This window comes from Melospiza melodia, chromosome 26 (genome assembly GCF_035770615.1).
Source record: "Melospiza melodia melodia isolate bMelMel2 chromosome 26, bMelMel2.pri, whole genome shotgun sequence".
In the NCBI taxonomy this organism is placed as follows: Eukaryota; Metazoa; Chordata; class Aves; order Passeriformes; family Passerellidae; genus Melospiza; species Melospiza melodia.
In genome coordinates, this window is record NC_086219.1 from 5,125,038 (window position 1) to 5,139,722 (window position 14,685).

Consider the following 14,685-nt stretch of genomic DNA (forward strand, 5'->3'; position numbering starts at 1 on the left):
TAGCTCAGCTATTTGAGATGAACAAATTGATTTTGGTTGAGCAAAAACTTAACTTTGTCTTTATGCAGTGAATTTTTCAACCCTCCTACTTCCTTGGAATTGAGGAATTTCCAATTTTTTTCTCCTCTATTACTTTTTCACCCTTCATTCTGCCTCATGTTATTGAGAAAAATAGAGAATTCAGTGTATTTTTTTCTTGGTCTCAGTTGCTTATGCAGTTGATTTTTTGTGTATCAAAAAGCAAGTTAAGGAGCAAAGAATTGACATAAAGCACACTTAAAAATGAAACAATTTATTAGAAATGAAAACGTTTTAGAAACCTTTAAAAATCCATTATAGACCACAGTTAAAATAGTTCCAATTATAGTTCCACACAGTTGAAAATTGCATTATGAATATTCAAACATATGTAAATTCCCAAGACATCTTTCTCTTCCATTTCACACAGGACTGAACAACCTAATCTAGATTCAATCTCTCTTCAAGGTGAACAAAAATAGATATCTTAATTATAATGATAATTTTCCAACATATTCAAGCAATGGTAGGGCTATAGGAGGAGTCTCATTCTTTTTTAACTGTTATCTTTAACACTGTGCTATGTGAGGGAGAAGTTTACTATTTTTCACAGATTATCTCTAGGTAACTTCCACCTGGGAGGTTGGAACAGATTTTGGTACTCCTCAGTCTGCTGTGGTAGCAAACATTCCCTTACAGTGAAATAACTTTTGGCACTTAGGGATTGATTCTCTGGTGTGTACTGGTGTTCTGCTCATGGGTACAGTGGGTTTAAGTGTTGGAGTTGAGTTTTTTGGCTTGCTAAGCTGCTGCTCACTCTCAGCCTTACTGATATACAGCAAGTTTTTATTCTGACCTGAACACAGGTTGGGAACAGCCCAGGAAGTTGTTTTTCTAGTTTATCAGCATTTAGGTGATCTGTGTGGATAGAAATAAACATTGGAGGGCCCATGGGACAAATCCTCCTCCAGTGTTACTGTTTTTCAGGGCAGCCTTCAGTGGGAATGATTTGAGGCAGCAGCAGGAGGTGGCAGTAAAAGGTCAGGGGAGAATCTGGACAATGCAAATTAACACAACATTTTTGAGCTTTGTTCTTTCTTCTGTGGGAAAGTAAGCAACTTACTCTACACTAAAGAAAAGTGCATCAGGGGCACTTCTGATTGATTCCTCTGGCTTGAAATGAGTCTATAACTTTTGTGGTTTGAGTACTTCTTGAAGGAAGTTGCTTAGCAGTGCTTGCTCCAGACACTGAAGGAAAGGAAGCCAGGAGGCTTTTGCTTTTCAGTCCCTGCCTATCTGGTTAATAGTACTAAGGCAACCCAGCAATCACACTGCTAGTGAAAACACACCCATGGCTTTTCTGAAGGTGCTATAAGTGCATTCAGTTCTAAGCTACTCTAACACAATATTTTTCCCTTTGGAAAGAGCCTGAAGAGAAGGAAACAAGCCTGAGTCCTGATAGTACTGGTGGCTGTGACTGGTGTCACAGTGTTTGTGTACATCACCAGTACATAGCTGTTGCATGTATTGGATGAAATAAAACATTATTTGGCTGTTTATTGCCCACCTTTTGCATGGTGAAGTCATGCAGCTGTACAATCAAGCATTGATTTCTTCTATGGTTTGAAATCCTCTGGCCTGATCTTCATCTCCACTCTCTTGAGGGAGTAGGTGGAGCCGTGCCACCCGTACCAGGTGATGCCATCCATGTTCTTGGTGTGCTCTCCTCTGCGGTAGTAAACCCCATTCAGGTTGGAATCTGTGCAGCAGTTGTACCAATACCCACCTTGTCAGGACAGAGAAGAGATTCCTGGCATTAATTTATATTAATTATATTTATATCATTAATTTGTGTTAATGATTACTTCTTGTTCCGGAGGACAGTGAGCAGAGGGCTGTAATAGTTGAGGTTGCTGATAAATTTAAAACTTAACATAGACATTTAGGAACTTAGAGGCATTACAGCTCTATAGTCAAATTAGTCCACTAGCTTTTAATTTATTTGCTCATTCCTTTTAGAATATTTCCTTGATGTGTTTCTGACTCGGTGAATTAGCATAGGAAATTAATCTGAGTAATTCACTCTAGAGCATCTTAAGGTGTTTTAAAAGTTCCTGAACTCTCTGAGTATTTACTGAGACTGAGATCAACAGTTTTATTTGCATGTTGTGTGGGACACAATGGGGAAATTAAAGAGCAGGATGTAATGAAGATAATTATCTTTGACAGAACTCAAAGATACTAAATTAAATTAAGAGAATAACTTCTGAAATTAGAGGCTTGTATTAGGGTTGTAATAAAGATCACAATAATAGGGTTGTAATAAAGATCACAATAATAGGGTTGTAATAAAGATCACAATAATAGGGTTGTAATAAAGACCACAAGTCAAGTGAATGTGGAGGTGAATACAGGAGAAGAATTACAGGTGCCTAATACTAGGATTTGAAAACTTAAAAAAATATAAGAAAAAATAAGAACCTGATAGATATTAAGGAATAACTTCCTGTCTCACTGTATTTTATCAGCATGTGAGATAGTCTGGCAGACATTATAATGGACTGGATAACTTCATGTAGGGGAGAGCACTCAGTTATTTTAAGAGTACTGATGTCTGTAATACACAGTCTGCTGTGGTATTTTCTGGGTCCTCTGTGGCAGGAAGGAAATTATGAATCTGACTCCACATTCTTAGAAGGCTAATTTATTATTTTATGTATTATATTATATTAAAGAAAGCTATACTAAAGAATACTTAGAGAAGGCTTAACAAGATACTAATTAAAAATTTGCCACTCTCCAGAGCCTTGACACAGGTGGACTATGATTGGTCATTAAGTTGGAACAATTCACATGAAACCAATCAAACAATGACCAGTTGGATAAAAAATCTCCAAACCACATTCCAAAGCAATAAAACACAGGAGAAGCAGATCAGATAATACTGTTTCCATTTTTCTCTGAGGCTTCTCAGCTTCCCAGGAGAAGAAATCCTGGTGAAGGGATTTTTCAGAAAACATGATGGTGACAGTCTGGCTCTATAAATCAGCTTTAACTGCCAGGTTTCCCACACAAGTGTATTGTCCAGAATGGTTCACCTCTCCCTTGATTTGCCATTCAGATGTTACTAACTGCATGGAAAAGAGGGAGAGCTGGGCTCTCTACACCTGACCCAAGCAGCTCTCTCAGGACAGGAAGGGATGCAGGGAGAACCTTCTTAGGCACAACAGGACAAAGCAATTACTTACAAGTGGATGATGGATTGGAATGGCTGAATATTTTTTTCAAGAGCTGGGGCATCACTGGCTTAAGGCCTTGTTGGAGACTGGATTGTTAATTTTGTTGGTGTTTGTAATTACTGCCCTGTGTCTCCCTTGTCTGCTTGGATTTTTGCATTGGGCCCTGCAAAAATCCTTGTCAGTTGTGTTTGTCACTCAAATACAAAAAGAGGGAAGTATGGAGGGGCTTGACAGCTGGTCTGCAAACAAAGCTGAGTAGTAGAAGAAATAACTATTGATGATTTTCAAGTGTATCTATAGCAAGGAAGAAGGCAAGGCCATCAGCATGGAAACAGATTAGAAAAGATACATGAAAATTTTTATAAGTCAGACTATATGCATAAGTAGATGTGTATACATGCCTTATTAAATTTCTGTAAAACTTTTGCCAATTATATTGATGCTAATTGCTTTGCACCAATGAGTATAAGTTATTATGATGTAATTAATGACTTAATCACGCTTTGTTAAAAGTATATAAGCTGGATGTCATGGTGACTACACCAGGTGCAAATCTGAGCACTTATAGGTTTGACTAAAGCCTTTAAAAAAACTCACTTCCTTTTCAAACCACAACACTGAAGAACACGCAAAATAAAAACCTTTTTTCTTCTTAGACCCTAATTATTGGAATAATTACCAATATAGCCAGATGGGGTGTGCCTGAGCTTGTCTGGCCCTTGGTGCTGAACCAGACAGTGGCACTGTGATGTTTTCACCCCAGAGACACTTTTGGCTGTGGGATGTGTGGTGTTTCACCCCACAGACACTTTGGGCTGGCTGGGTGTGTGGTGTTTCACCCCACAGACACTTTGGGCTGGCTGGGTGTGTGGTGTTCCACCCCACAGACACTTTGGGCTGGCTGGGTGTGTGGTGTTCCACCCCACAGACACTTTGGGCTGGCTGGGTGTGTGGTGTTTCACCCCACAGACACTTTTGGCTGTGGGTGTGTGGTGTTTCACCCCACAGACACTTTTGGCTGTGGGTGTGTGGTGTTTCACCCCACAGACACTTTTGGCTGTGGGTGTGTGGTGTTTCACCCTGAGACACTTTTGGCTGTGGGATGTGTGGTGTTTCACCCCACAGACACTTTTGCCTGGCTGTGTGCTGCAGTTGGCACATGGAGACAAGTCCAGGCCTGCAGGAGCTCTGGTGGTGCTGGGATGGAGCCTCCTCCATAACAGGATCTGCTGCTCACGTTTCCCTCTGGCAGAGAAGCTTTAAGGCGATGGTGAGGGACATGAGTCGGTTCTGATGGAGAGTTTTGATCCAGAGCAGCCCCTAATCACATGTGTGTGTCACATCCAACCCACCAGTGACATTTTGTGTGCTTTACCTTTCCGGAACTGGGCACAGTCATCCACACACTTGTCGTTGTCCTTGTCCTTCGTGCTGAAGGCCGTGTTGTTGTGGTAGCGCAGGGAATCCCGCCCGGTGTTGCCGCTGTAGTTGCCCACAAAGAGCCTGTAGCTGTTGATTTCATTGCTCAGGGTGAAGTGCCCATACTGGGCATAGCGTGTGTTTCCTTCCCAGTCCTGCACACAGGAGGGGAGAAGCAGTTAATCCTGTTAGAGCAGTTGTGAAAAAGACCCAACATCCATGGTTATATACATACATTTTTACTGTCTCAGACTGCAGAAACCGCTCTGTTAAGGCAAAGGAACTTTCCAGAGCAAAGCATGAAACTTGCAAATTTTATTTGCACTGGTATTGTACAATCTGTAGGAAATAGATTGTGTAGTTCCAGAGTAGTTCCCTACAGTGGTAGTTGTTGATTTCATTGCTGAGGGTGAAGTGCCCATATTGGGCATAGCGTGTGTTTCCTTCCCAGTCCTGCCCACAGCAGGGGAGAAGAAATCAGTGATGTTAGAACAGTTACAAAAGAGACTCCAACCTCCATGATTATATACATGTCTCAGACTGCAGAAACCGCTCTGTTAAGGCAAAGGAACTTTCCAGAACAAAGCATGAAACTTCCAAGTTTTGTCTGCCTGGTACTGTACAAAATTGTAGGAAACAGATTGTGTAGTTCCCCACAAAGAGCCTGTAGCTGTTCAATTCATTGCTCAGGATGAACTGCTGGTATTGTAGTGTGTGTTACCTTCCCAATCCTGCACACAACAGGGAGAAGAAATCAGTGCTGTTAGAGCAGATATGAAAAAGACTTCAACATCCATGATTATATAAATGTATTTTTACTGTCTGAGGCTGCAGAAACTGCTCTGTTAAGACAAAGGAACTTTCTAGAGCAAGGCATGAAACACTTGATAAAACTTGAAAACAAGATAAAATTTCCAAGTTTTATCTGCACTGGTGCTGTACAATGTGTAGGAAACCTGATGTGCAGCTCTTGCCTTCAGTATCCTTGTGTCAGCATGCTGCCTCAAGTAATATTTTTCCTCTCTGATACAGTGACTTTTAAATATTAAGTGTCACTTCCACATTTTCTGAAAAAATCCCTTCACCAGGATTTCTTCTCCTGGGAAGATGAGAAGCCTCAGAGAAAAACCAATATTATCTCATTTGCTTCTCCCTGTTTTGCTGCTTTGGAATGTAGATGGAGATTGTTTAGCAGCAGGTGCATTTTTGATTGGTTTCATGTGAATTGCTTTTACTTAATGACCAATCACCATCAGCTGTGTCAGACTCTGAGGAGTCAGTCACGAGTTTTTCATGATCATTCTTGTTAAGCCTTCTGTTTGTATCTTTATTTTTTAGTATAGTTTTAGTATAGCTGATATAACGTAATATAATGTAATATAATGTAATGTAATATAATGTAATGTAATATAATGTAATGTAATATAATGTAATGTAATATAATGTAATGTAATATAATGTAATGTAATATAATGTAATGTAATATAATGTAATGTAATATAATGTAATGTAATATAATGTAATGTAATATAATGTAATGTAATATAATGTAATATATAATATAATATAATATAATATAATGTAATATATAATATAATATAATATAATATAATATAATATAATATAATATAATATAATATAATATAATATAATATAATATAATATAATATAATATAATATAATATAATATGCCTTCTGAGAACATGGAGTCAGATTCCTTATCTCTCACCTCGTCCTGGGGACCTCACAAACTCAACAATTGAGCCTTTCAGTTTATACAAATCCCATCCCTCAAAGATATTGTACTATGAACTAGTATATAAAGTACTATAAAGTATATAAAATGAAGCTATAAACTAGTGTAAGTCAAATTCAAGCCTTGAGCAGACTGAAGAAATTGAGGGTAACACAATGCAAACTCTTGCCTGTAATTAAAGCATGCAAATTCTTTGGGCCTCCTAAACAACAGGAGATGATGTCTGGTACTGGGGAATAAAAAAGCCTTTTGCTGCTGAAATTAAGAGTTTTTTCATTACCTCCAGCTCTACTCGCAGGACAGTGGGGCGTCTTGAAAGTCTGTAGATATTTTCATTTCCCAGCCAAAAATCTCCCCTAATATTGCCAAATCCTTCCTTGTATTGTTTCCAGTCCCTATTGAACGATGTCAAGCCAACTTTACGCCTTTGGATGACAGTCCAGCCTCCTCCATCTGTCTCCATGTCACAGAACACCTGGAACACGAAAAAAAGGCAGTGGGCACTTGTCAGTACCCTTAGGAAGGTGCAGCTCTCTTAACACAAAGCATTGTTACAGATTTCACAACCTGAGGAAACTTACATGGCAAAAAATTATTAGATAAACCCTTTTTCTGTTTTCTCTCTTAAATGCACACACACTCTTCCCATCCTTTTAAGTTTGCTTACATAAAAATGCTGATGGCAAGTGCAGGGTAGCAAAACTTAGTGTGTGCTTTTTTCATCTCTGAAATGAAATTATTGAAATCAGTAATTTCTTGGTTATATTTTAAAAGACATGTAATATACGTTGTGTACTGAATATTGCCTTACCTCCAGATCTGGAATTCCCAAAAATTCATCAGGAGGTAACTTGTAAACACCAGAAATTCTGTAGTTCCTCTGGTAAAGTGATGAGCAGTCATAAACAGCATCTACTTGAATCAGAACCAGAAAATGAGAATATGAGCAGCAGGAACTCCTCTTCTGTGAAGGTGCTTTCTGCAAATTTTAGTTTGTAGTTCAAGGAGAAATGAAGAAGGCTTTCCACAAGTCTAAATGTTTTCCTGAAATGGCTTCATTATGAGGAGTGTATGCATTGGCAAATGTGTTGAAATACTGGGATTTTGTGATTTTTATTAATTTTTTTTTTTTTTTTTTTTTAACCTCTGCTGTGCAAAAAGACATCTCTGCTTTCTTATTGCCACTGTGTGTCTGTGCTGGAAAGTATATTTGCTAACTCCTTAGTCAGTAATAAAGATTGATCCTATAAATGTCCAAGCCTTCTGTGAGGTGCCTGTTTTGAGCTGTGAGCAGGTTGACCAGGTTTGAGGATGAGAAATATTTGTTCAGCCCTTTCTGCACTGGCATCTGTGACAGAAAAAGTGCTTTTTAACTGCACTCACTCAGCCTGTGAAAGCCTTTTCCTCCTGGTGCAGGAGCTGGCTTGAAGATGGAAAAATGCAGAGCTATTCTGAGGAGGATAAATGAGCTGAAGCAAGGCTTTATAATGTCTGACAGGTTTCAGAAATGTCTCTTACCTGGTGAGGTGAGAAACATCTGTCTTAAATTCCTTCTGGGCCAGTTTCTGCTGTGTTTAACTGTTTTTTCTTCAGCTTTAAAGAGCCTTGTTTTGGTGTGACTTTTTTAAGGCCTACTGTAAATAGTGATGTGTCAAAACCAACCAGGTAGAACTATTTTAGAAGAAGAATTAAGTAAATAGGTTTAGAAGTTCTTCATTAATGTTAAGAAGACTAAATTAAGTCTTTTGGCAAACCCAGTCGAGACTGAGACAATTTGAGCTCTTTGCAGTGAATTTCATTTGAAGGGAAAAGTCAGCAAAGAGGATGCTTTCAAAAATGTCTGTTACCTGGTGAGGTGAGAAACATCTGTCTTAAATACTTTCTGGGCCAGATTCTGCTATGTTTAACTGTTTTTTTCTTCAGCTTTAAAGAGCCTTGTTATGGCATAACTTTTTTTAAAGGTCTACTGTAAATAGTGATGTGTCAAAACTAACCAGGTGGTTAGAGGAAGAATTTCCTTCCTTTTAGAGGAAGAATTAAGTAAATACATTTAGAAGTTCTTCCTTAATGTTAAAAAAAACATGAAGTCTGTTGGCAAACCCAGTTGAGACTGAGACAATTTAAGCTCTTTGCAGTGCATTTCATTTGAAGAGAAAAGTCAGCAAAGAGGATGCTTTTTTCTAGAAGTGCCTTTACAGGTAGCTGACCTAAAAATGCACCTGCATTCCACATTGAGTACAGGCCTGTGCAATCACTGTGTGCAGTGACATTTTCCCTCAGGGAAGAGAATTTTGAAGAATTTAACTGTGGTCTGGCTAGGTATAAATCACAGTTTGTATTCTATATCACAGTTTGTATTCAATCTACAGCCTTGTAGATTGAATTTTTAAGAATTCAGCCTTGAATTTTTAAGAATTATCATTCAAAAATAATGGATAACTCTTTTTTTTTACTCTGGTTCAGAGATAGTCATAAAGATACTAAAGATACAAATCTTTGGTAATTCCTGGAGAGCATTTCTAATTGTTTTAACAATTTCTAGTCCCCTGTCAGTGCTGTGAGCTCAGAGGTTTTTACTGCCAGAGCCATTCCCTTACCAAGCCAGCTCCCCTTCTTTTAGGATTGCTAGTGTAGTGCTCAGAAAATGAAATATATAACAGAAAATGAATATAGACCGAATTCCTCACTGTAGAAATGCAATATCTGTTCAGTTTCTGCACTCCTTAAAAACAGACATAGATCTAAAAATACAGATGAAGAAATTCAAGCTACTTTCCTCAGAGTCACTGCCTCAGCAGCAGTTTCCAGCGTGCATGCTTGCTACATTAGCAGGACATGCTAGCCCTAGGAACCAGGCATTAAGTGTGCAGTGAGAGGAGTATCTGGGAGCTTGGTGACTCCCTCCTTACCAGCTGATGTCTGTGTGACCATCTGAGCTGCCTGCAGCTGCATGATGTCAATCTGGTTGTTCATTTGGGAGTACTTGCTCTCGGCGTCGACGAGGCGCGACTCCATCTGCTTGGTGCTGCCTTCCAGCTCCATCACCTGCATCACCACGTTCACCCAGTCCCCTTCCTGCTTCTTGCTCAGCTCCTGCAGCATCCTGCTCAGGTTGGCTACCTGCAGCTTGAGCTCCTTGATCTCCTCGCAGCAGCCTGGCATCTTCAGCTGTGCGTTCCCGTTGCTCGTCCTCCTCTTGGGAGGTTTGTGCAGCAGGGCTGGGTAAATCACCACAGACACAGTGACAATGCAGAGCCATGCCAGCTGAACCCTGGGTCTTGCTGGCATTTTTGCTTACAGCAACAGAAACCTTCCAGCTGACTGCAGGAGGCTGAATGCAGCTGGGGTAGGTGTAAAATTTCCTGCAGCAGCCTGGTACCTTCCTTGCTTCCAATGAAGAGAGGCTCTGAAGGTGGAGCCTGAGGAAGTGGCTTCTTTTTTTTTCAGACACCTCCTGTCAGAGCCTATGCACTTTAAAAGTCTGTCTCAAAGCATCTTATATACTATTTTTCTGTTTACCTCCACCCCCCTGAAACTATGAAGAGCTTGCTGGCCCCTCCCAGTTCATATCAGGTATTTACAGGGTGAAATTGGAACAGGTTTCAGCCAGGAAAGGTTGGGGAGAGCAGGAGAGACTTCCCTCAGCTCTGTCTTGAAGGGGTGTAGGAGAGGGCTAGGAAATGAGAAGAATTTCCAGCAATTATTGCCTGTTGGATTGGAGCCCTCTTGGTGACTAGTTCTGGCATTTCAATAACATGAGAGCATTAGAGATCCAGAATGTGAAAGGGCTGTTCAAAATGGGTGAGTTTATAGAAGTTCAAGGAAGGTGCTGTACTAAAATTCTGAACTGTTGAAAGATATAAAAGAGGAGGGGAAGTTGCCATCTCAGCCAGCTGAGACTGGGCTATACTCTGAACATCTAAAAATTTAAGATTTACTCTAAAATCTACTGTTTCTGTAACTATGGATATTTTAATTTAACTCCCTAGAAGGTAGCCTTGGCTGCTACAAGTCCTACTACAACCCAAAAGCTGTAGGTGGTAACTCTATCATTGCATCATTTCTTAATTTAGGCAGTATTTTAGCAAATTAATTAGTTAAGCATCTAATCCCCTTCTCTGGATACTGAGTTCTCTGCAGTATTAATGTTGTAAAATCCACTGCTGTTCTTTTAGAAATGGGATATCTGAGGGTGGGATGAAATGAAATCTGCAGAATTTGTAAGTAAAAACTCACTCCTCTGTTTATTCAAGTGAAAGGACATTAAGTAATGGTGAGAGTCTGTGTAAAATTGACACAGGGTGGTTGTTTTTACAGGCAATGTGATCTAACTCCAGTGTTAAGGAGGCCAGTTCATTAATAGGATTTTGAGAGGAAAATCTAGGGTTAATTAAAATATCCAAAGTTACATAAACAGTAGATTTTAGAGTAAATCTGAAACTTTTAGATGTTCAGAGTATTAGTCCAGTCTCAGCTGGCTGAGATGGCAACTTCCCCTCCTCTTTTATATCTTTCAACAGTTCAAAATTTTGAACTGTTGTCCAAATAAAACCATTTCAGCAAAGGTGCAGCCTTTTCCAGAAGGTCTGCAGGCTTATTTCTAGATCCTTCTGGATCAGTTTTTGCTGCTCAGGCCAGCTGCTCTGTAATTGCCCAACATGAGGGTTCTTGCATCTTCCTGTAAAATTTCTGATTATAATGGCAGAAATAAGATAAAATAAAGGATTAAATGCCTCATGTATCTGCTGCTTGCATAAACACTGTGAAAGCTTCTTGATGTCCAAGGAAACAAAAGAAATCTTGCACTTCTTACAAAGGACATTAGCACAAACCCAACTGACACAAACTATCCCATCTTGGCTTCTTTTGCTGATCCAAAGTGGCTGCAGGATTTCTGCTTGATTAGGAACCATTAGAAAAGCCTTGCTGACCTGACATTTGCTTTTAAAGAAATAGAAAGCACAACTGCTTCTTGCAGTTTCTCTCCCTCCTCAGCTCTGATACACTTGTTGCTTGATGCTTTGTTATTGCCTCTGATTTTCACTGGGGCTGGTTAATGGTTTTTCTCCAAAACAAACCCACAGAAGTGTGAAGATGTTGGGAGATAAAATCATCAAAGCACTGCAGGAGTGGAATATGAATCCAGGTGTCTCATAAACCTGAATTTTCATAGGGAAGGAAGAGGGAATCTTTATGAGGAGGTCAGAATTAGAGCTCTCCAAGCAAGCAGTTGTCTTGTGGGTGACTGGCTGCCTGTGTGCTGTGCCCAAGAGAAAACAAGAGAGTCTGTTGTGTCAGCCAGTGTGGGATTGGTGAGCTGAGATATTGCCAGAGATATGCAAGAAAAATTTGTTTATAGCACACAGGGCACCTCCAGAGCAGACCATAGGCTTCAGTCAATTTTTGTCATGGACATTCCAGAAACCTTCCATAGCAAAATTGCTTTTTATACTTCAGACCAGAAAGTGCCACTGCACACAGATGAAAGCCTGACCTTTTTGTTCTGCCTCTAATCCTGTCTGAGCCCTCTTCCAGCTGGAGCTTCTGTGATTCCCAGAGGCAAATTCTTCACTGGCTTCCTGAGATGAGAAACATGTTTTTGTCAAAGTTGGAACAGAAAATAGGACAGGCCAGACTCTGCTTCTCTGCCCCAAAAGGCCACCCTGCTGACACCCCCACTGTGTTACACAGGACTTCAATCCACACCATAACTCTCCTGTCTTGGACAGATGTGGAAGAGGGGAGCCACTTGTAGGTCCATGAATTCCCTCTTTATACAAATTTTGAAAGGATCCAAGATTCAATTGAACACACATGTTACAAAACACCACAAAAAGGCCTCCAAATCCCTCCTCTAAACTAATTGGAAATAAGTCATGGTTTTATTTTGGATTCAGCTTCTAATTTGTATATCCAAATGCAAACCATCTTTGATTTACCTGTTTTGAAAGAGAATACTTTGTTCTGTGTAAGAGGGTGAAAACAGACATATTGTGCAGGAATGGAAAAGCACAAATCTTCCCATCTGTCTTTATTTTAGAGAAAACATTCAAAGAGATTTGGGCAGAGACATCCTTTGGCAGAGATATCAGCCTTGGTGGAATTTGACTTCTTTATGTATATTTGAAAGATGGGTCTTTCCCAGTTTCATGGAGAGCTGAATATGGTCACTGAGGTAGCAATAGCTACAGGTGGATGGGAGTAATTTTCAGGTTAGGTCAGTAGTTGGAGCTGACAAAAGCTGTTTTGCAGTTCTCTGCTGTTCTACTTAGGATTTGAATTCAGGATCCTGGTACATTTTGTAAAGAGGTAAAGTTTGGGGCATAGCTGGGGAGAAATCTGTTCCATGATTGCTGAGTGGGTCCTGTTCTTTCCTTTCCCCAGTAGAGATGGAGAAATTGAGCATCATCATTTGGCCTGAAATCCATCACCCTCATTTTCCTCCATTGTATTTTGTACCTGGGAATACTGTGGTACATGATAGCTAAAAACACAAGATCATAAAGTCAAGAACATGAGACAAATCCTTTTTGACTTCACTCATGATGTAATTCTGAAGTGATTGGGAGAACTGAGGCTAATCATGGTTTCAATTTGTATATGCCATGTGTTTATAATGTTGATTGATGTTACTAAATTCAAATACATCATTATTACTTGATTAGAAGCAGTTTTCTCCTGTCCCTGGAGGGCCAGATTAAATTGGAGGTGAGTTTTAAATGCTTGCCTTCTCTGGGAAGCTGTTCTGGCAGGTGCATGCAAAGCTGAGACAAGAAGAAAAGCTCAGTGCCCTGTGGCTATTTATTTGGTAGCCATTCCTTGCAAACCTTTAATATGCATCTGGCAAATCTTAAATCTGGAATTCCTGGTGCTTGCTGAGGTGGCAAAGGCTCCCATCAGCTCTCAGCTGGCCCATTATGGAGCCCACACTGTTCTGTTCTGCTTTTCCGTCCCAGGAGATGTGAAACTGCTCACCTTTGGCATTGGAGATGCTCATAAATGCTCCAACATTTACTCTGCTATAGCTTTATGGTCAAATAAAAACATTTATGGTTTTATTTTAAATGAGGATTGTGTTGTAAATCTCTGAAATTGTGTTGTAAATCTCTGAAATTATATGGGACAGGTGGAATAGGAGAGAGGGCTTGATAAGAAACAAAACACTGCTACTTCTCCTTTCTTTTGTGATTTCTTTTTTATTTAAGGCATCCCCTCTTTGCATAACCAATACACAAAGACTGGCTCTGTGTTTCACCTTTTTTTGCTAAATACCCTACTTAGCAATTTTTTTCTTCTCTGCTTTCTGGCTAATAAAAGTAGGTGATACAATAAGTGATTCCTTTTGCAGGGTTAGCTAAGAAATTTATTGTAACATTTTTCACTCATTTTTTTTCTTTCTGATGATGATTTTTTTTTCTTTCAAATAAAAGCTGATGAATGTTTTTATTTGACTTGCAAGCATTTATATGCAGATTGGGAATTTTGATGACTGTGTGCAATGTGGTGTCTCCTTGCTGGAAGCCAAAGGGGCTGCTCTGGCCTGGAAGCACTCAATCACCACAACTCTTTATTGAAAACATTTCTTTCCTAGTATCAGTTTCTCAAACATTTTTGTTCCCAGAATGATAATATTTTTCAGTGGCATGATGGACATGCATTGGTTTTCTGAGATTTCTTGAGTCAAGGACTGGGGGATGCCTCAAGACAAATAAATAAATCATAGAAATGGGGAAAATGGCCATCAAAACCAATTCCTTTTGCCAGAGGATTATTTGTTCCCCCAAGTCTCACAAAGCAGCTGTGCCTTCCAATCCTAGAAGCAGCTCTCAACACTTCTTCAGAAGGAAAAACAAGCTTGACTGAATCTGGTAAAATCTGCCATATTAGAGAATTTTTCTAAGCAAACTTGAGGAGACTGAAAAAAATAAGATATTATCTGCTTGTCTAGATTCTGCATACAAGCTGCTTTATTGCAGAAAAATAAAGTTTCTTTGTTATGTTTGGGATGCATTCTGGCAATAGGAAATGTGTGTGCTCCCTCATGGATAAGTTTGGGATTGCTTGAAAAGGCTCTATTAAAATAAAGGGTTTCTTCTTGTAATTTTTATGAGAAGATGAGGAAAGTCTGCTTGCTTCTGAGTTCTTGAAAATTTAATATATTTTGAGTGACAGAGAATATTGTCAATATCAAAGAGAATGGAAGACTGGAAAGCTCCCAGGACTCTAAAAGAGAACATTTCTAGTAAATATTAC

The 14,685-nt window shown here is 39.5% G+C and overlaps 2 protein-coding genes across 6 annotated transcripts in view; one reads left to right on the forward strand and one right to left on the reverse strand.

The window, feature by feature from the left end:
• MTOR (mechanistic target of rapamycin kinase) overlaps positions 1-14,685 on the forward strand; it is a 71,580-nt gene that overhangs the window by 21,506 nt on the left and 35,389 nt on the right. The gene's annotated exons all lie outside the window — the stretch shown is intronic.
• Positions 352-9,982, reverse strand: ANGPTL7 (angiopoietin like 7). Of its 2 annotated transcripts, none has more exons than XM_063177027.1 (5): positions 9,342-9,982; positions 7,244-7,344; positions 6,713-6,907; positions 4,633-4,831; positions 352-1,804 (listed from the first exon to the last, which is right to left on the reverse strand). In XM_063177027.1, exons 1-5 carry the CDS (start codon positions 9,718-9,720, stop codon positions 1,635-1,637), a joined length of 1,044 nt encoding a protein of 347 aa, XP_063033097.1. In that variant the 5' UTR covers positions 9,721-9,982; the 3' UTR covers positions 352-1,634. The 2 variants fall into 2 exon arrangements, with proteins under 2 accessions (XP_063033097.1, XP_063033095.1); XM_063177025.1 differs by having other exon boundaries at positions 7,244-7,347.

Coding starts and splice junctions, on each gene's coding strand:
- ANGPTL7 (XM_063177025.1), bottom strand. CDS start 9,720: ATGCCAGCAAGACCCAGGGTTCAGCTGGCATGGCTCTGCATTGTCACT. Junction 7,348..9,341: donor GGTCACACAGACATCAGCTG/GTAAGGAGGGAG, acceptor TTCTGATTCAAG/TAGATGCTGTTTATGACTGC. Junction 4,832..6,712: donor TCCTGCGAGTAGAGCTGGAG/GTAATGAAAAAA, acceptor TCCTGTGTGCAG/GACTGGGAAGGAAACACACG.